The 23,001-nt window shown below is 26.5% G+C and overlaps 3 protein-coding genes across 5 annotated transcripts in view; 1 reads left to right on the forward strand and 2 right to left on the reverse strand.

Moving 5' to 3' along the window:
* The window catches only part of LOC136986356 (fas-associated death domain protein-like), a 23,567-nt gene extending 20,356 nt beyond the window's left edge, over nt 1-3,211 (reverse strand). The window contains exon 1 of the mRNA XM_067283875.1: nt 3,065-3,211. The gene's annotated coding sequence lies outside the window, so the exon portion shown is untranslated. The remainder of the gene's footprint in view (nt 1-3,064) is intronic.
* Nucleotides 1,215-22,582, forward strand: LOC136986354 (PDZ and LIM domain protein 7-like). 2 transcript variants are annotated; one of them, XM_067283871.1, is made up of 7 exons: nt 1,215-1,437; nt 7,660-7,808; nt 7,879-8,155; nt 8,233-8,391; nt 8,465-8,649; nt 15,741-15,807; nt 21,882-22,045. In XM_067283871.1, the coding sequence occupies exons 1-7, from the start codon at nt 1,327-1,329 to the stop codon at nt 21,882-21,884; spliced, it is 951 nt and encodes a 316-aa protein (XP_067139972.1). In that variant the 5' UTR covers nt 1,215-1,326; the 3' UTR covers nt 21,885-22,045. The 2 variants fall into 2 exon arrangements, with proteins under 2 accessions (XP_067139972.1, XP_067139971.1); XM_067283870.1 differs by lacking the exon at nt 15,741-15,807 and having other exon boundaries at nt 21,882-22,582.
* LOC136986351 (isovaleryl-CoA dehydrogenase, mitochondrial) overlaps nt 21,172-23,001 on the reverse strand; it is a 31,905-nt gene continuing 30,075 nt past the window's right edge. For both annotated transcript variants that reach the window (XM_067283865.1, XM_067283866.1), the window contains exon 13: nt 21,172-21,302. In XM_067283865.1, coding sequence (XP_067139966.1) covers nt 21,302 — 1 coding nt within the window. In that variant the 3' untranslated portion in view covers nt 21,172-21,301. The remainder of the gene's footprint in view (nt 21,303-23,001) is intronic.

Raw genomic sequence — 23,001 nt, forward strand, 5'->3', positions numbered from 1 at the left:
TGTACATCACACTTTTCCTGTTAGCAGTATAGTCGTGCCGGTCATCTATTAACTGCTTTCAGGGCAAAAGTTTTGAATTGAAACAACAAATATAGTTAATCGGGGCCTCCTGTCTCTAAGGTTTCCATATCTAGTCCTGAATTTTATCTATCTAACTCCGTTCTCGAGATTAAGGAAAGACAGACTGAGGGACTGATGACAGTGGAAATTTATAGGTCTACAATTTTTTCAAATTGTATCTAGAGAATTTGGCACCAGGGCAATTTAAATATGGTACCTTTTGGATAAGCCTTTCATTAGTCTATTACAAATTTAAAAACCAAAAAATCATACAATAATTGTTATATGCATGTTTATTTATTTTGTTAAATAAAATATGCTATTAGGACTTACAGTAATTTAAAGTTTTTAATTAAGACTAAGGCATTTCAGTGGAACGTAAGGAAATTTGTTGAATTTATTAGTTCGTTCATGTAGCAATTTTATAATTTTGGCGTTCCCATCATATCTTGATGCCCCTCTGCTTCTGTCTCTCCACGTCCCTGATGAAGAGTTGGATAATCCTAAAATTTGGAAAATCTCAATTGTTTGTGATAAAGAAATAAATACTCACGATACTAAATAAAGATAACATTTAAAATTTTTATTAATAAAACTATGTATGTAAACAAAAATATCGCATAGCATTGTTTGGAATATAACCTTAATATTGTATTATTATGTGAAATATTGGATATTTGGAAGTGACAAACAGCTGTGTAAGCAAGCCATATGAAACGAACTGAAACATTGGCTTGCTTCCTTCTCTTGTCACTCATTGAAAACAAATACTCAGATAATGAGATATTATTGAGCAGATCCCGTTATAAATTAATTTCCAATTCGACTCAGGAAGACAAAGTGGAATTTAGTCTTTTAAGGAATGAAAAGAATTGTTCTAAGTAAAAATGGTTGAAATATTTTTCGTTCCTTTAAGAAAGTGTTAGGGTGAAAAAAAGTAAATAATTCTATTTGTAGCGACTCTACTCACTAGTGGTAACTTTTTTCTTTTTAAAAAATCTCTCGGATTTTTCAAGAATGGAAAACGCATCAATGCAATAAATTTAGAATAGAAATAACAGACGAAAGCGAATGTTGTCATTATCCTAAAAGAACGTCTGTGTTTCTATATATAAATGGGAGTGTGCCACGTGAGTGAGCCTGCAGAGAGCACCCTGGGATGAATAGCAGTAACAAACAGGTTGCCAAGTAAAGCAGACGGATCCGAGACTGATCTCGGTCTAAAGATAAGACGTGTGATGCCTTAGATGCGATCGATGATCAATCATGGCCGGTGGAATAGTGACTGTCGAGCTAGCTAGAGATGGTCAAGGCACTCCATGGGGCTTTAGATTGCATGGAGGCAAGGATGTGGGATATCCCCTTTCGGTTCAAAGGGTGAGTTTCGTTAAGCATTTTTATATTAATTTGATTTTTATTCAGATATCATCACGAATAACTTTATTATTTTAACTCCAGTTTATTAAGTGATAGGCGTTAAATCATATTTATAAGACAGGATCAAATTAATGAAATAATTACATAAAATTTAATATAAAAATATATTTCTTAATTTTATATAAAAATCAATTTTCTTCTTTAGAAAAATTTACAATTTCTAGAGAAAATTTTAAATCCAGTTGCCTAATCGACTTGTTTAAAATATCGAAATCTGTTTAGAACTAATTATATAACAGGTCGAAAGGAATACACCTGATGCAATTAGCGCAACATACGTTACAAGAAAAATGAAGCCAAAATACAGGAACTAACTAAAAAATTATTAGCAATTTTTCAAGAGTTTTTCCTGTTTAATATTAAACACTCGAGAATTAATTTATATTATGGTTTATTAAGCGTGTAATATCAAAATTGCGTATTTTTCTCATAAAGTGAGATAAAGAGTGCTTTGTATCGGCACATAAGTAGCTGTTGTTGTTAATGTTACATTCAAGGATTTACAATAATAAATCGGTTAGAAAAATAACGTTCTTGTCTCACATTCTAAGGGGCTTCTGACCTTTCGGCACCGATTAAATTACATTTGGCTACTTTTTCCTTGTTTTTTTACTACCAAACGCAACGTTTAAAGTTTCACTGAGAAATATTAATATCCCTAAAAATTATTAAGCTTAAAATTAATATTCCCGTTCATTATTTAAAAAAAGAAGAAAAAAAGAATTTCATTTTATTAGGAAAATACGCTTGTTAAAAATAATTGTCTCGGTGTTTACTTAGTGCGATAATAATAATACAATTAATTTACTTTAAATAATGTAATTAATTAAAAATATAAATATGATTATGATTAAAGATTAATTACGATTAAACATGTTAATTACTATTATTTAAATGTAAAAACTGATGAAATTAACATGTTAATTTCAAAATGATATAAACAGTTTCAGTTTCATTTTAAGTGTGTACATAAATAGATAAAATTCTGTACACTCAAATCATTTTCATTCACAAATTAATGTTATAATTATAAATTTTGAAATTAATTAATAAATTTAATTCAAATTAACAGGAAAATTTATAAATTTGTTAGTTTTTATCGTTTAATTTCTTATTTTTAATTGCCAATTTTAAAGTCTACAAATTTATCATTTTGATTTGTAAGTGGTTAATTAGTAAATAAATAAATAAATAAATAAATAAAATATTTATGAATGAAAAAAAAATTATAATTTTAATTTATATAATATTTAATCTATAAATCAAAGAAAATTATATGTTTACGGATAGAAAAATATTAAAGAAATCTTGAAGCCAGATTTATAAGATTTTTTAAAGAAATGAAACTGTTGTTTAACAGATTAAGGGAGTTTCTAATTAATAAATGAAACCACAAGATATTATTTTTGTTATAGAGTTGATTTTTTTAAATACTAGTTATCAAGTATCCTGTTTCTCACACTTCAGTTCTTCTTCTTTTTTTTTATTTCATTCTAAATACGCTAAAACTAATTCTGATAATCTCTGATCCAAAGAAGTCATTAATAATATTAGAAATTAAACATACAACATTTGCAAAAAGAAACATCCGTCCTACATTTCCAAGGTTAGGATTGGGAGTCAGCAGTTTCTGACGATTACTGCTTGCTTGCTTTTGGAGTTTATTTTGAGCCAAAGTGATGCTGAAGCCAAACAACCGATTGTAACACGAGCCATTTCTGAGAAAGCGCAAGCGTCGAATGATTCAAAAGTCAACTAAGGTCTTTGTTGCGTCTCCGGAAACAAAAGAATGACTAACGTGAGATGATTATTCAGCTCATCGTTTAGATTATAACAATACGAATATTTACCAACGTTTTGGCAAGTGAAACTTGATTCAAATCGCCCTTGTGTCGTTTTCATATTATGACGTTGCGACAGCCTTTCCAACTTTAATTAATTAGCTTAATTATTTATAAATATATATATTTTTAAACAAAAATATAATGTACGATAGGCGAATATATTAATATTTCGCGTCGGAACCCGCACGAAACGCAAATAAAAAGTGAAAAAAGTACAGTTTCTAGAACAGCTGTTTACAAAGAAATACGACCTTGAGCGCAACTCAAATGTTATTTAACAACAAACAAGATAACATCATCTAGTAAAGTTTTGCCTCTCGATTAATGCTAATTTGCCAAGTTTCTGGAAAGTTTGGCAAATTAGCGTTCATTCCGTATTTAAATATCTCAAATCCTTAAATATTTTAGCAAATTGCTTTATTTAATATATTGTCTATACTGTAATATATACAATTTTAAAAATATTTCAATTGCCGTTTTAAAATTTAGTTAGAAACTAATTGGCAGTTCATCCGTCCTTAATTCTAAAGAAGAAATCCAGATTGGGATTCTGCCATGAAACGCTATTTATTTTAATTAGTTACGCCTTGATCGGTTTGATCCTTGGAATCCTATTGGATTGCTCATCTTGAAATTGTATTTTATCTTCTCCTAAGTGGAAAAGAATGCCACAGAAATGTTTTATTTTTCTTATTGAAAGATTCATTCTTTCTGCCAGCGAAAATGGCATTGTAACAAGATTCTTTAGTGAAATGTTTATTGAATAAACCCCATTGAGTCGTAACCGGCGGAAACTATTGAACGTTAAGTTTTCAATGGACTCTTGGTGTTACTTAATGAGCAAAAAAAAAAGCTACAAGAAGGATAACATTACTCGCTATTTTAGCACTGCACCGTTTTTTTTTTTAATCAAGTGAATCAACTTAAAGTTCAGCAGTCAATCAATCTAACTTCAGTTTTAAACATTGAATAAGGTGCGCTTCTAAAGTTTCCTATGAAAAAATGGAGGAAATCTAATTGCGAAAACGAAATTAGACTGCATCGTTTGGCTAATCATCGCCACAGTTTGATTAGCCAAGTTTCGAATACTCATTATCCTTGATGAAGTTAAGAACAAAACCAAAATAGCGTTTGGTCAGCAATTTGTGATGTTTTTCAACTGAAATGTTTAACTTTTTGTTTAACAGAAATTTAAACATCATTTTTTTTCATCAAACCATTTACTTTTAATAAATAAATAATGACTTTTTGTTACTTCATACAGCATCTCTACCTGTTAAATTTTTTCTCTGTAATTTTATATAATAGAATTGTTTATTTTTGAAGAAATCAGATATAAATATATAAAAAAACTAATCCCTGGAAACTTTCAGGATTTCAAGAATAACAAATTTTATTTTCATAATATTGTAGCATTATAAACTCAAACTGTAATATTATTTCTTTAAAATTTTATCTGTAATGCATTGAAAATAACAGTTAAAATATTTAAAAAAAATTGTTCATTCTACTTATTTCCATAAACAATGTAATCCAAAATAAAAGGCGACAGCTGTTATAATACAATCATTATAAACATTTCTCTATAGAGAATCTCATAACTTAATTCAAAATAGTTTATCTTTGCAATTTGTAACAGGAAGAGAGGACAGATTTTAAACAAAAATATATTTCTAGAGCACTCTTCACTAAATATTAAATTTCCATGTTAGATGACTTCTTTCTCTATAGATATTTTACATGATTTAAAAAGAGGATTTTCAAGTAAAGGAAATGGATCAAGAATAACTTAATGATTATTTATGCAATCCCTATTAATACTCAGTATATAAAACAGCTTATGTTTACTTTTTTTTATATTTTTCTTAAATTAAATAAGAGTGCAAAGCTCAGCTGCATCTAAGCGAAAATGAAAACACTGGAAAAGATCCAAAGAGACAAAAGTCGTAAAGCCCGACCCTGAAATTCCTATAAATTACATTTCTCTCCAAGTCATACAGCATCTTTGTAAAATTTATTTATAGACAGACAATAACTTCCCTGTTAAGTGACGTAACTAGGTCTTAATAACATCACGTAATCATTTCATAACAAAGGCGGCCTTGCAACATTTTAAAACCAGAATTTCTGAAAGGGTTAAATCTTAGATTAGGGAAGCTTATATTATTTGATATTTTACAGCTAATTAGAATATACATACACACACAGACACAAATAGCCTATATTTGATAATGCTAATGCAGATGTTTCTGTTGGCTCATTGAAGCTGTAGATCAAAGCACAGAAGGAAGAAGGTGGATAACTATCAGTGAACTGGGTCCAAACAGATCAACAATTCAAGAGTTAATTTAGAATCAAAGTTAAGTTATTTATTTAACAGATTTGCAGGCTGACATTGGATTTTCTAACAAAAAATGAGAATGAATGTGAATTATATAATTTATATTCATTCTGTTAGCATTCTTAAGAAATGTTGGATAACTTTTTAAAGGTTATTCATTTGAAAAAGTTGTTATTAAAAAATTTTGAAGGCTAAATATTTTAATATAAATGTACTTACTTATTTATGAAAAAATAAATTTATGTCAAGGACCTGATAAGATCTTATAATGAAATTTTAAATCCACATGTCTGTATTAGAAAATTTTAAACAGCTGAATGCATTCATTGTTTGGAAATGAATGGGTAATACATTAATTTGCAGCTGGTTAGCAGTTTTAGAGAAGCAAAACTTCAAAAAGGCTGCCAAGAATGCAAACAGAAACCATTCAACCAAAGTAAATCATTAGATTTCAAATTTGGAACTAATGAGGAATTTATAAACAGGATATCTTGAAATTGAGAATATAAATATCTTTTTGATTCAATTGCAAAATTTTTCTTGAAACTAATTCTACTAAATATACTAATTCTGACTAATTTCACAGCACAAAAAAGATAAATTTTCACCATACCAAATATGGATACTAGAGCCAAAATTTTTCTATCAATAAAACTATTTTTAAAAATTAATAAAATTGAAAATAGTTTACTTGCATATTAAGACAACATACTCATATGTATATAAACTTTATTAATTGTTTTTTAGTATTTTACAAATTTTAACAATGAAACTTTAATATTACAAAGTCCCAAATTATATATTTAAATTTTTGTAATATAAAAGTATGATTTAAACTTCATATGTAAGAATTTATTTTAATTACACTAATGGCTTTTGTTAGTAAATTTTATTTTAGTTCCAAAACATACATTTTTTTTTTTCTTCTCTCTAAATTCTGGCATATGACTATTTGTCTATAATTATACTAATGGTAGGCAGAACTTAAGGTTATTACACTTACAAAATATCTCTCTCAAGGATAAATATAAACATCATGTTTAACATAAAACATGGGTTTAGTGTTTAATGCATTTATATAATTTTGTATTTTAATTCATTTAAAATTTATTATGGAAAAATTGATTATAAAGTTCAAATTTTAATTTATAAAATTTAATAAACTGTTAAAAACAATTAACTCAAGTATATGATATTTAATAAAAAAAAAGAAATAATTTATAAGAGAAGAAATTATCAACATTTATAAGTAGCAAAACAATACTAAAGGCACTAAGCAAAGATTTCTGTATTTTAAAAAGCTAATCCTAGAACAAAATCAATTGAACAAATTCAAGTATCAATTATTTTGAAATATCTTAATATGAAATAATTATATTTTTATTTTCTCGATGTTGTTTAGTTCACAATTATAACAATTTAATATCGCCAAAAATATTTCAATGTTATGAAAATACACTTGTTTAAAATACTTTGGTTGTTGCACTTGAAGAAAGAACGAAGGTGAACATCAAATGAATTAATATGTTAACTTGGCAGAAAGACAAGAAAAATCACTTGTATAAATACATCAAAATCTGAACACCCACATTTTGACATTATAAAGAACTCTTTTGATTAGTTAGTTTTTTTTATTTTTTAATATCTAAATTAATTGAAATTTTGTTTATTTATATAGTTTCTAAATTAAAACTATCTGATTACATTAAATTAGTTTAATTTTAATTAAGAAGAGTTTTCAGATGTTATTGTTGTAAACAGAAGATAATATAAATATCTTAAACAACAGATAATGATTTTTTATACAATTTCTTTAAATAAATTTCTTATTTTATCTCTCTCTCTTTTTTTTTTTTTTTTTAAATGAAAACAAGTTTCTTTAAAATAAATTAAGTAACTGTTGTTTATATTTTCACATGTAATGAAAATTTTTTATATTAAATTATTAATAATGTTCATATTAATTACTTTTACAAGGTATTCCTTGGAAGTCCTTCTGAGGGGGAAATTCACAGAGGAGATATTATTTTAATGATTGGAAATACAGATGCAAGAAACTTAACTCATCAGCAAGCTACTGATATATTTCGTAAAGCTGGGAACAATCTAAAATTAGTGATACAAAGGTAAGAATTTCATAGAATTAATCTATACAATAATAGTAATATGTTACATAAATCAGATTGTTTTTTACAGGAGTAAACTTGCAACATCTGGCTCATCCACTCCAATAAATTCACCTTTTGGAAGCACTCCATTTTTAAATCTATCTGGAGGTCCAGTAACAATGTACCATTTGGCTTCACCGCCAAGTGCTGGCTCTACTCCTCCTCCCCCATTAACTAAACCACTCCCCACAACACAGTTTACAGACAATTATCGTCCCTATACTCCTGATTCTCAGCTAACAGATGAAGACTCACAAGAATACCTGGTTGAAAAGCATCGAGAGAGGCAGTCTATTGTTAATCAAGTATGTTTTGTAAATAAGCTCAAAATAAGTATTTAGAAATGAAATCTGAAAATTTAATATTCTCTCAATCCAAATAGGCGCACCGAACATTTCCTCTCATTACTCCACAAGCCAAACCAAGACACGACTTACCCACTGGTTCATATTTACGATTTGTAAATGATCCAAATTGGAAAACATCTCCTTCTAATCAGGCCATGGTGAATAAAGTAACAGAATCATTAATTATGGCAAAGGTAATATAAAATTTATTTTTTAAAAATGCATTATTCTGTAGAATAATTATAATAAAATTTAATTAATTTAAAGCTACAAGATAATTTAAGAAGTACAGATTCGCCAGGCTCTTCTTACAGTCCAGGTCGAACACCTACTCCAGAATCACTTCCAACTTCGGGTCCTAAAGTCCTTCACAAACAATACAATTCTCCTATCAATCTTTATTCTGCAGAAGCCATTACAGAAACTTTGGTTGGACAAGCATCAATTCAGCAGTGAGTAAAAATAGTTATAAGTTTTATTAAAAACAATTTACTGTTATCATTATAAATTATAATCATATTTTATATTAATAATTCAAAATATCAAAAGAAAAATACGAATAGTATTTTAACAAATAAATATATTTTATACTTATTTAAATATATTAAAATGTGGTAAATTTTTATGATATTTGTTATAACAACACTATAGCCTGAAAGTTTCTAGGTATTTGCAATATGTTAATAATTTGGCATATTTGTATAAATAACTTCTGTTTCCTCTAATGATTTCTGTAGTTGAGCATAGAAATCATCAAAGCACCTATAAAATGCTTCTTACTTAACTACATGGAGTATACATATTTTATTGACCATGTTATCCTTTAAGTTAAAATGAAACAAATGTATATTTTGTCTATCATGTATACATAAAAAAAACATCAGAAAAAAATATAGAGATATCAAATGTGACAATACAACAGTGCTGTGTTTTACCAGTTCCTGCTGCATGACAGCAAAACAGAATGGTAGAGCATTATCATGATATAATACCTAAATTAGAAAGGAAGAAAATTCATTATTTTTGTGTTAAAGAAACAATATTTTTAATAACTCAAATGTTTTTGATATTTAAAAATATAATCTTCAAACAAACAACAAATGAACCAGAGTATGTGAATTGGAACATATTTAAAATTCAAAAATTTTAAAAATGCAATTAAAAATGTTTTTAGAAAATATAAAATAAAATATTCTTAAAAACCATCCTCACATAAGAATTTAGCAATTAGTGCACTTTGCAAAACAGCATTTCTTATTTATTTCTCTTAAGGTCTTTTAATATGAATTTGATATATGGCTTTATGAAAAGCAGGTTATTCTAATAGCAAGTTTGTTTACATCTGAAGAAAGGTCTGTCATTCCTTATTCTTACCATGTATGATAAACAATATTGTTTCATGGCTATATCTTACATCTACAACATTTCTATAAAATTAATCTCACTTTACAATAAGTTTCAACTGCTCTTTGTATTATTCTCAGGAAAGTTTTAGTCAGGGTTAGAACTTCTTGCATTATTTTTAAACAGTCAGGTGTGTATGCTATTCTTCTATCCCACTTGCTAGAAAATACTGTTTTTATATATTGGAGTGTCTTCTAAGAGGTGAGTGCCATGGATTTTACAGTACAAGAAAGTCCTCAAGCAAAAAAAGAAATACAGAATTCACAAAGGCAGTCATAGATAAAAAATACATGTCATTGTGAGATGAAGTAAAACTTCTGAAAACATCCTTAACCCAAAACTTTTGTTTATTTGGTTAATTGCCTTATTTTAAAATTAACTGCCTTAATTTTAAAATTAAAACCAATAAACTCTTCTCTATTAGCATTACTGAATCACTGAACATACCCAGATTTCATATTGTAATCATCAGCTACTGGCTACTATGGTGCTAGTTTTGTTTTTGCTTGCATAAATACACTTTTTCATTTTTACACGTAACTTTTTACTGGTTTTTTGCAAATTTATACATTTTATGTATTTATTTCTTTTATTTTATAATCTTTGCACAAATGTTCAAATTCTAAATATGTTCCAATTTACATATACATATTTATTTGTCATTTTCCTGGAGTTGATATCAGCTTCAGGAAACTGTCATTAAAACTGAATTTTCTTCTTTTTTGAGTTAAAACTTTTGGTATATATTTTATCTGTCCTATTTTAATATCTAAATATTTCTGTTGACATGCCTCGGACTAGTTCTGGCAGATTTATCCTTAGAAATAATATAACATTTTATTGTTTTTAAATTTATACTTATTTTTTCTGAGATAGGCCCTAATATTTTTTTTATATAGTTTGGAAATATCTGTATTCATAACTGTTAATTGTTACAGCCATGCATATAAATTCAATTATAAATATCACAGGCACTAACACTGTCAAAGCCAAAAATTTTTCAACAAGCATCTAAATGTTGATGTGCTATATTATCAAAAGTATTTAGACACCTGCTTGTTTGAACAGAGGGAATACATCTTTTCCTGTTACACAACCTCTTCTCTTAGAAAACTTTTCTCTTATTAGATATTGATATATTTCAGCTAGAACTGTTTTCCATTCCTCCATGAAAACATTAGTGAAGTCAGCTATTGGAACTACATAAATTGGTCTGGCTCTCAATCAATGTTTCAGTTCATTCTAAACATGTTTAACAGGATTCAAATTTGTGATTCTGTGAACATCACTGAAGTTCTTCCATAATTCTCAAATCAAACTATTCTTATTTTGTGGATGAGAACATGCTGTTCACAAAAGAAGGTCTGTTATACACAATTACGTAAACTATTACCACAAAGTAGAAGTACAGAATTATCCAGAATGTCATTGTAAGTCATATCACTAAACATTTGCTTCATTATAACAACAGGATTCAGCCACATTCACTAATAAATTGGAATGTCCAACTACTTTTAATAATGTAATGCAGTGTTCTACAACTTTTTCTCATGCATGGCATACCAAGGTACTTACCTTGGTATGCATGCATGAGAAAATTGGAATTCTGTGTGCACCATAAGTAAAAATATACAAAAAATATAGAAGTTACAAAGTACTGTACATACCAAAAAATTACTGATTTACTGTTTTTTTATTTGTGATGATATAATATATTTGAAATTAGTTTATAATTGATATTCTTATTTCAATTTTATTTCTTAACAATCCAGAAACTGACCTAGGCAAAGTATCATGCAGTCCTATCACGAAAAACATGATTGGGATCTTGTGCATGTGACAGAGACATCATCTATTTGTCACTTCACAAAAATAGAGATGGCGACTGTGACATTCAGCTTGCCAAATTTAAATGTGCACAGCTTCTGTGAAATTTGACTCTCACTGTTTAAAAATGAGTTTGTGGGTGAATGCATGCATGTTCTGTGAAATATGACTGCAAATGTACATAAAAGTTTGAAGCTGTTAGAATTCCTTGTCAGAAATGTCAGTGGTAATAAACATGTATTAGGCAAATCAGTGACGTAGCTAGGATTCTCTGGGCCCGGTGCAGAACCAGATTTGTGGGCCCCCGAAAAAATTTTTCGGGTCTTTTTTCGTGATTTTGGGGCCCTCGTGGGCCCATCATTTTCCAGGGGCCCGGTGTGGACCGCACCTACCACATCCTCTTAGCTACGCCACTGAGGCAAACCATTGTCCCTTTTGAATCAGCATATACAGGTATCTCTTAGTGGCTAATTAATCCCTCGATGCTGCCACATATATCAAAATCATGTTAATCAAATATAGTATCTAAGTTAAGCAAAGATAGGTGGTAAAGCCATATTAATTAAAACTTTTTCTGTGTACATAAAGGGATTGCTGCAATTAATTTTGCATGTTAAGCAAGGGATACCTGTATTTATCATATTTACATGCCCACCATAAACTCTGTGCTTTTCCTCCTCTTGGAGTCATTGTGCCATAGCACACTGGTTACAGAGCTCCGATGTAGCGTATGTATATATTAAAAGTATTGAGTAAAGCAATAGCTATGAAACAGTATTTTCTGTTTTATTCCTTAAAATATGATTACAAATGATATGTTCCAAAAGAGAAATATAGTATATGCTGAAGAAAATTATACACAATTATGAAATCATTATTTTAAGCATATGTTTGAGATAATTAGGAACTGAAACAGTAATTAAAAGAGCCAGTCTTACATATCAACAAAAAGATATTTTATTTGATTAGTATTTTCTATTTAATTACAGATGATCATATGGGAGTATCTACTGAGCAACTAAAATGGAACATAGAATATGTTTGAGCAAATTATGAATTTAATATTTAAATGAATAGAATGTTTTTAAATACTGAGAGATAATGAGTAAATAAATGTTAATAAAATAACAGAATAGATAAATATATATAAATAAAAACAATATAAAAATAATTCAATGTTATAAATCAGTGTTTCTCAACTTCTAACAAATTGTTGCCCCTTCAATAAAACCATTACATAATATTGCCCCTTCACTTAAAATTCCAATGCCGATGGCCTAGGCTAAAGCCAAATTTGTACTGCATTGAACAGACTAGTGACAAGTATAATGTTATTTGTTTAATAATTGTACGATATAACGAATAAAATATCTAATTATTCTTAATATAATGTTTTACTATATCGCCCAGAAAATTGTTTATCGCTCCCCAAAATATAAATTGTTACCAATCACCTCCCAATATGGAAAAATGCCCACGTGGGGCAATATTGCTCCCATTGAGAAACACTGTTATAAATGTCTCATTTCACTTGTTATTCATAGAGCTGACAATTTATATTTCCAAGCATCAAAAAATTTAATTATTTAATAGACCTGATGATCTGCAATTAGGTCAAAGGTACTAAGCAAGTAAAATATTTTTTGCTGATTTATGAGATTGGTTCTTTCAATATAATTATATTAACCAGTTCAGCAAGATACAAGCAAATACTTGAATTACAAACCAAATTTAAAAGAAAAAATAATTTAACCCTAATTTATATTATGTTTTTCATGTAAAAATTTCAGCAAATTAAAAAGAATACATCATTTAACAAAATATTAAATGATACTTCCTGAAAATCCTACAGAATAAATTGTAATATTTTTATTACATGGTATTCTTTTTCTAAGATGAAATCAATTTTCAATACTTTTATATAAAATAATCCAAAGTAATGATTCAGCAAATTATTTTGACATTTTATTTATTAATTTCATTAATTTTATAGGAAAAGTCTGGATAAACATTTGATTTGCACCCCTACAAAAGCATATAAAAACAAATGACACCCCTTAAAACAAAAACTAATAAATTAAAACAAAAAATAAAATAAATTAAAAATATATAACAAATCTTAAAAGAGATATAACACTTTTTTACATTTCAATTTAAAATCAGGGAGATCAAGATGTAAAAATTCATCAAAATTATTAAGATTTTGCGATATATCGTAGAAGATCATGGGAATAGATTTAGATCAGGCCTGGCCAACCCAAATTGTTTTGCAGGCCACTTTCATCACGCGTAACATTATGGTGAGCCACAATTTAGGCAAACATACTTTTAAAAAAGTAAAACAAATACTAAACAAATAAGATTTTATTGTTATACCAAGAGTTCGTACTCGCACTTGCGCATTATAATGATGACACATGCAAATTTTCATTTATTTAATTGTTTTGGTATACACATAACGAGAAACAAAAGTTTTAATAGATATATAATATTGCTTAGAGGGCCACACAATTTTACGTGATGGGCTGCATGTGGGCCCGTGGGTTGGCCAGGCCTGATTCAGATGATAAATAGTAGTAAAAATGTAAGTAAACGAGTGAGTAAATGATTTTCTTGAATATTTTGAGCAAAATTAATTTTTAAAGTAAAATAAATGTATTCTTTTATTAAAGGGGAGTTGATTATTAAAAATTAAATACAAAATTTATGAAATAAGACTTGACTTTTGTAAAATCTTATTTCATAAATTTTGCAATTAACATACTAATGTAAATAAACTTTAAAGAAAGGTTTTCTTTACTTACAAACTTCTTTCTAGAAAGATAACAAAACAAATATTTTTCAAGTGGAAGAAATTAGAAGCCAGCTATTCAGTCCTGTTTTATAGGAATGAATATCGGATCTTATTTTCTTTTCTGATCTACCAATCAGAAATCTTGTTCAATTTTTATTTAGCTTTTAAGAGGACGTGTGGTACAAGTCCTATATTTTGTTCCCGATTACAGCAATAAACTTTCCTTCCTCACCTTTCAAATGGGAAACTTTCAGTTCATTCTAATAAAAAATTGAAGTCAGTAGGTGTAATGACATTAAAATAATTTTAAAAATTGTATTATTACTTAACTAAAAGAGTTTTACATGATTAAAAAGTAGACAAATAGAAGAAAAGGTTAAAAATATTTTTTTTCTGATGCAATGTTCATATTTACACAATTTCAAATTAAAATTGGGACTTAATAGACTTGCATAACTCCCAGAGGGTTAACAACTATTTCATTTCCTGTAACTCATATTTATTTCTGATTCTGGAATTAAAAGATTCTCTGAACATTAATGTTTAATGAGACCGTTTTTACTTATTGAAAATTTTGGCATTTTCTAGTATATTTATTTATTATTTGAATTAATTAAAATTTTAAATTTATTAATTTACTTTCTCAAAGAAAAATATGGTATTTTATATTATTTGTAACTGTTACACGTAATCATGCCCTCTAATTTATTATTGATTATGTGCAAATGCTCAAGTATTTCAGTAAGCTGTAGAAAATACATAAATTAACTTTTAATATATGATACTATTGCTATGATGCCAAAAGTTGTTTGCTTTTAGAGCTCCTGCCAAATACTGATATTTTGGCAATGCTATAATTTATACTTCACAGATTTTAAATCAATTCTAAATCATTTAAAAGATAAGTATTACAGTATTTTCTACATAAAGATAATGCTCTACCTAAAATAATAAATTAGCTATTACTGTTTAATTATAAATAACTTTTTAAAAGTTATTGTTGTAGAATTTGAAGTATCTTAAAGGAAATGCAGGAAACTGGTCATCAATTGATACCGAATACTTATGGAATAATAGATTGGTTGATAAATTATTCATATTCCTTCATTAGCCTACTTGTCAGTGATAGCACATTTCAACACTGGACTCAGAAAAAGGATTTCATTGTTGGAAGATAACACATTTTTCATAAGATAATAAATATAATTAAAAATGTATAAATTCACTGAAATTTATGTAATTATTAATACACATTTTGTGACTAATTCATTGTGAGAAAGAAATATATTACCTAACAAATGTGGATATATGTTTTTTTTTTTTTTCAGAACACTGGTAGCATTTTTATTTATATTTTATTATATTGTAAACTGGCATCTACATATATATATGTATAAAAACTTTTTGATAAATTTACATAAATCATAATTTTTTTAATATTTTGTTTTTAACAATTTTAACTTCATCTGACTTTTGTAAGGTCAGAGTGATTTTTAATAATTCCTTTTTTGTATGCAGAGAAACACTCCGTGATGCTCTGAGAGATCTGATTATATCTGTAGCTCCTGTTGTAAGGGGTGAACAGGTTTGTACACATAAACAAAGTATCCAAGAATAAATTTTGTAAATGTTGAACTTATGCTTGCTCTATTTCTGTTGCTATGATAGTATATATGATTTTTTCAACAGTAATGTAAGCTTGCAAAGTTATGCTAAAAAGTAATCAGTGGTCCACAGTTTGTTTCAGGCAACTTTTGAAAAGTAAACAAAATATAGAAAAGTTTTTTCATTACAAAGTTGTAAAATTTTTCTATTAATGAAATACATTTAATTGATTTTTGTTGCAAGAGCAAGCAAATAATTACATTAATTATTATTAATAAATTTTTTATAATGTTTATGAACATCAAAGTCTGTCAATAAAACAATACATTATAAAAATTTTCCTAGTGCTTTCAACTCTTCCTGACTCATTTTACTTCAGAAATTTTTATAATACTGTATATACTGGTAATATAGGGTGTCCCAGAAGTCTTTCCCTGATTACAAACATGCAGAAGGCAGAAAATATGACACATAGACACATATCTTTTATCTTGAAATGCAAGTAACATATTCAAGTTTTTGTGTACTCACAAACAATTAATAAATTTCGACATGTGCTCCTTTCGTTGCTCGAAGGATATCCGGGCAATATTCCAATTCCATCCATGTGTTGATCAACATATTGTGAGGGATGGTTGTTATGACGTTGGTAATTCTGTGCCATAATGCTGCGATGTCATTCACTGGTGTTTAATAAACCTGGTCCTTGACATAACCCCAAAAAAAGAAATCCAGTGGTGTTATGTCTGGTGATCGCAGAGACCAGTTGATGGGACCACCACGCCCGATCCATCTTTTTGGAAATGCTGTATCCAAATAGGTACGAACGTCTAACCCTCAATGAGGTGGCACACCATCTTGTTGGAAAATTAAGGTTTCTTTCTCCTGGTTTGAGTACATGTTGTTTGCAAATGGTGTCTGATTCTGCTGTTGTTACATCACTGGGTCCTGTAACAAAGTAAGTGAGTATGTATGTACACAAAAACTTGAATATGTTACCTGCACCTCAAGATAACAGATATGTGTCTGTGTCATATTTTCTGCCTTCTGCATGTTTGTAATCAGGGAAGGACTTCTGGAACACCCTGTATATTGCAGGATCTTTGTAATTTTTTCACAAATCAGTACGTATTTTAATTTAAAGTTTATATGAATTTTTTTAGATTTTATATTACCATATTTTTCAAAACTTTAAAATCAGATAGTTTTTCATGTAAATTTATTCATTATGTCATTAAATCAAATCTATAATTTCATGCAGTAAACATTTGCAAAGTGACTAACAAGAATTAGTACAAGAAATATATATAATAAATAAATAATAAATATTTTTAAAAATTTTGTCACTAATAGTTTTAAAAATACATTTGGAGCCAACCAAGATTTTAAACCTGAAACTTCATAAATTTATCCTATTAGCTTAGTTACTATTTGCTACAAGTTTTTGATAATTTTTTCGTCATCAAAATCTATAAAATGCATTCTGTATACATATTAATTATATATTTTTTGTATTGAAGCATTAATTTTTTAATGACGATATATTAAGATTTTGTATAATTTGATATTTTCGCTACAAAATTTCTTATGTTCAAAATATGCATATATTTGTATAATTTATTAAATATTTTTGCATAATTTAAATTTTCAGATATTGCTAATTATGCTTTCTATCTAGCACATAAATATATTGTATGCTGGCAATATAAACACTGTTATAACTGTTTATCTATTATTATTTATAAAACACATTTTTTTAAAATACAGTCAAACCTGTTTTTATGCGGGGAATAGGGACCGCATTAAAAAAAATGCATAAAAAAAAATCGCACGAAACTTCACGAGGGGCTATAAAAAATAATTTTCGCAACACAATTAAAAAAATATTTTTTTTTATGCGGTCAACAGGGACCGCATAAAAAAAGTCTCACATAGAAAATAACTCAAAACCGTACGAAATACAATTTATTGACAACAGATGTCAGCACTTGACTGCATCGTCTGGTCTATCGTCTGTTTTACATATTTTTGTCCAGGTGGTGTTTTGTTGACTTAAAAAGTAAATTATTTCATTTTTCGCATATTCATGCAATAATATTACTATAATAAGTGCATTTATGCTATAATAAGTTTATTTAGCTATAATAAGTCAACGTGAGACATGACAAATCGCACGAGACTAGTCGCCAACTATACCGCACAAATTAAAAATTTGCATTAAAAAAATCGCACATAAAAACAGGTTTGACTGTATACAAATTTTAAATAAAATTTAGGTTGTTACAAACCTTTAGGAGCAATTAAAACACACAAATAATAAACGTAATTGCAAAACAATGTACGTAAAGCAATTAATAAATTTTTTATTTAAAATATTGATATTTTTAAAATATGAAACAATGACTTTGTTTAAAATTTTTTCCAAAAATGATATTATCAAAATGTTTTATGGATATATAATTCATTATTATTTAAAATGTTTATTAAATATTAAGTCTTCAGATAATTTTAAGTTTAAAAGCAAAATTTTTGATTTTTGCAAATGAGAAGTTATAAAAATTTGTTTCATTGAAAATTTTATAGATATTACATACATACAAAGCTACTACAATCAGTTTTTTTTATTTATTTATTTTTTAAATTTTTGGTTGCACATATTTACTGTTTTTACTTTTAATTATTTGAATAATGTATTTTTATTGCTTTAAATGTTTAATTTTTATATATTTTAATGTAATGTATTGTTTAATTTACCATTAATCTTTCTCTTTTAAAATTCTATGCATTATGCATTTTTAATAGTACTCTTTATCTTTTATTAATCCATCTTTTGCTTTATACATCTTTAGCTTTGAAAATTTCATATCTGTACTTAATTTTGTCGTTTATTACATTCAATTTTTATCTTGTAAGTCTTTTAGTCATATTTTTCACATTAAAATAATATGAATGTAATAAATTGAATAATTTTAAATTAGTTTCCATTGAAAGAATTTCAACTTTACTCCTGACTACACAAAATTTACATTTGTTTATTAATTGATATTTAGAGTAACTTAAGATAAGCCAACAAATTACAATTCATCATTTTGTAGTCTTGGAAATTTTTGAAGATATCAGACATACACATTTCTTTAGCCATTTGTTAAATATTTTGCATCATTAATGTTTAAAATATAGAAGAGACCAATTGTCAGAATATTGAAGTGTTTCTCTATAAAGATAATTCAGTTCCAGTTTATTAATATTTTAGCTATAAGAAACATTTGTTACAATAATACAGAACTTACAAAACTGATAATTTTACTTTTAGAAATTGTAATTAACCATATTTGAATGAAATTATTTATTCAATCCATTCATATAAAGCCAAATATCACTGAAGGTAAAATTCTAGTTAGAACTGTTATATATATTTCAGTATTTTTTTAGCACTTTTCTTTAATATTCTGATGAACGATCTTGTTGATTTTTCAATTTTATTAAATTATTATATTCACAATAAAAGGTACTAAAAATGATAAAATATTTAAATGATAATTTTATTATTCCTATAATTTATTTCAAAATTAATATTCTGATCATTAAGGTTTTATCTTATCTTCCAACTTTGTTCCTTTAGTTTCATATCTTTCAGCTTTATAAGATGAACAAGTTTTTTCATCTTTGAACAATTCAAACAGAAATTTTTATTATTAAAGTTTGATAATTTAAAAGTTAAAAAGTCAAACTATAGCAGTTTTTGTAAATTTAATGTACAATGAAGTGAAAGGAAAATAAAATTCTAAAATCCTTCAAATTTAAAAATTTAAAAAGGACATAAAAATTTTCAAAAAATATCTAAAATATCATTTATTTATTTTTATCTAATTTGATTTTAATAATTATCTGTAATACATCCTATTTGAACAATTAATCAAAATACAACGTAATCATATGCTGACTAGATAAACATATATAGCCTAATATTTAAAAATAAAAACTAAATAAAGATTTAAAATTTATCACATAGTTAAATAACACATCAAATTACCAGATAATTATATTTTATTGGAGTGAACTTTAGATATTAAAATCCCAAGTGCTTTTGAGTTTTCGTGGCTTATCATCAGAAGTTTAATTACTACTAAAAGAAGTTTGGAACTTTTCTATAAATAATAAATATATATATCATAAGAAAGATGTTTGTTCATACAATTTAAGATAAAAAAATATAGGATTGAATAGGAAATAAAACATACATGCAATTATAAATTTTCTTATTAATGTTAAATCATCTTGATTCTGAACAATTTAGTATGTTTTGTCATTTTTGTATTTAAAATTACATTAAAAATTCAAAATGAATTTTATACATACATACTTTAATTAGTTTTGAAATAATTAAATTTTGTTTTAGTTATTATATACCAAAATATATATTTTGTAAAATAATTACAGCAAAAAAACTTCCAATGATTTGATTATTAATAATTCAATTAGCCAGATTAAGCTATCATCATAAAACCATAAAAGCGCAAATTAAAATGTAATTTAAAATAAAAATTTTATAAATATTTAAGGTTTAAAAATACTTTTAATTAAAAATTAAGTCAATGACAAATTTTATATTAAAAAAAAATTAAGATAATGTTAATTAATTTTGTCAAAACTTTACTTTTCAAAATTTTATATATCTATTCATTTTCGTGTTAAAATCAATAGTTTAAAAAATATGACCTGAACATACTGTGGTAACCACGTCTCATTTAATAATAATTGAAAGTTTGGTAAATGTACCAAAATACAATATCAGTTTAATGGAATGAAATGTTTAACAAATTTATGATATGTAACTATGCACTGCATGATAAATTGTGATGCCTAGTAAGCAATTTTTGATGTATTCTCATTTAAAAAAATGTATTTTCTAATTTGCAATGAAAACATCAAATTATTTACTAATATTAAAAAAAGATATATATAAATATCTTCAAGAATGCCAAGGCAAGTAATAGGATTTATATTGAATTTAAAAATACCTTAAAAATTGTATTAAATCTGTAATAAAAATAGTAATTGTTTCTTAAATTAAAATAAAATTTATCAACTAAATTAATTAAACTAAAATAAAAGCTAAACACGATAGAAAAGTTAAACTAGCTTTATTGAGTTTAAATTTTTTGAATATATTAAATAATTTCATTATTAAATATTAATGGAATTTTTAAGTCATCTCAATTCATTATTCTTTATTTCTGAACAAGTATCTTTTTCTTTTTTATTATAATCTGATAAAGTTTTATTTACAAGTAACAGAATTCATTATTTGTAGTTAAATTATAACAAAATTGATAATTATCAGTTTGGCATTTCTAATCTTGAAACAATTTATTATAAAAATACATAGTTTTACATCAATCAATTCACATACCACGCTTCGTCTCAATAAAAAACAATATTGATCGCAACAGTGTAAAAAATCTTCAGTTTATCCTGGAAAAAATTTAATATATGTAATTAATAAATAAGAAATAAAACAAAACACATGAGCGACATCATATGAAGAAGACTTCAGTTCAATTTATAAATAAAATGTATTAAAGAAACCCAATATTATTATTAGTATTGGAAACCTGATTTTTATATATTGTTCTAATATATATTGTCTTTAATATTTATTTTGAATAATAATAATTTAATGAATATTATTTGAGAATAATAATAAAATTTCAGAAACTTTTCAATAAATTCTATAATCAATATTGTTTAAAATCACTTAAATTTATCTACTTGGACTTAATGTCTAAAGTGATATTTTTGGCATTAAATTCGAGGATCAAGAAGACTTATAATGACATTAACAATCATTGAAACAGTGAAAGGATACAAAATAACTTTTTTACAATAGTAAGCAATTATCATTATTACATTTAACAGCTTTTAATATTATTAGCACCAAAACTAAACATTAAAAATTATTCAGTGTGATAATTTTCCTGTAATAAAGAATAATGAATTGAAAGCAGTCCTATACAAATTATTATAATATTTTATTCTTAAATCTTGCAACAGTAACCAAACCAACACTTCAGTAGCAGAACAACCTCTTCCAAGTCCTCTCATTTATACATCATTGAGTATCAAACGTTCTCCAACCTACCAGATGCTTCATCATCAGGAATGGGGTAATTTGAAGAAATCAGAAATGAAAGAGCATGGTGCAGTAGAAAATAAAGTATACTCAATTCCATTTGGAGAAGGTAAATTTGGTCATGGAAAAGATGTGATCCACCAATCAGGAAGCTTCAAAAATTTAATGACTAATATTGCACAGTCAAGTGTATAAAATTCTAAGTACTGTGCTTGATGATAAATTAAGTGTTTCTCCTAGACAGATAAAATATATAAAAAAAATTTTGTTTTCCTTATTATGGAACAGTGTGAGTTTCTTACTACACTCCTCTTTGATGTTTTTGCATATTTTACTGATTCTTCAAAACTCGCATGAAATTGTGTTTATAACCAAGGATAAAGCTTTAGCTTTAGATATTTATCAGTAAATATGGACAAGCTGTTAAATATTTAAATATGTGATATTTCTGCAAGATGTGATCAAAACTGCACTGTTACATTTCTGTTGTATGAAAGGTATCTTAATATAAATGGGAATGTTTCAAGTGCACCTAGGATAGGTGCTAATATAGCATCAAAAATTTATATCATATTGTATATTATCAATAAAGGTTTCAATTTTTTTTGTTTTAAGAATAAAATTTTTCCTCTTGGATTATTTTTATCTTTAAGAATTGATTTTCATTTATTATATATTAATAAAAAGTAAATAAAACTATTTAAGAATATATATTTTATTTCATTGTGATACAGCAAAGATACAACACAATGTTATTTAAATAGTAGAAAGATTAGTGACATAATAAACATTAAATTAAAACAAAAAGGATTTAAAATATCTCTAAAATTTTTACCAGGCTGGAAGAAATATAGAGCACTACCTTCTAAAGAACAAAAAAATATCTCCAGCAGAAAATTTAATAAACTTAAATATAGATAAATGTTTTCAATCTATTGACAAGATTTGCACCACGTCTCAATGTCATGTTCCAAATTGGAACACTAGCAGATGCTTTGCTAGCATTCCAATTTTGGAACGTGAAAATTTAAAATATTAACT

Source organism: Centruroides vittatus, unplaced genomic scaffold, assembly GCF_030686945.1.
Source record: "Centruroides vittatus isolate TY-2023 unplaced genomic scaffold, ASM3068694v2 scaffold_1015, whole genome shotgun sequence".
Taxonomy (NCBI): Eukaryota; Metazoa; Arthropoda; class Arachnida; order Scorpiones; family Buthidae; genus Centruroides; species Centruroides vittatus.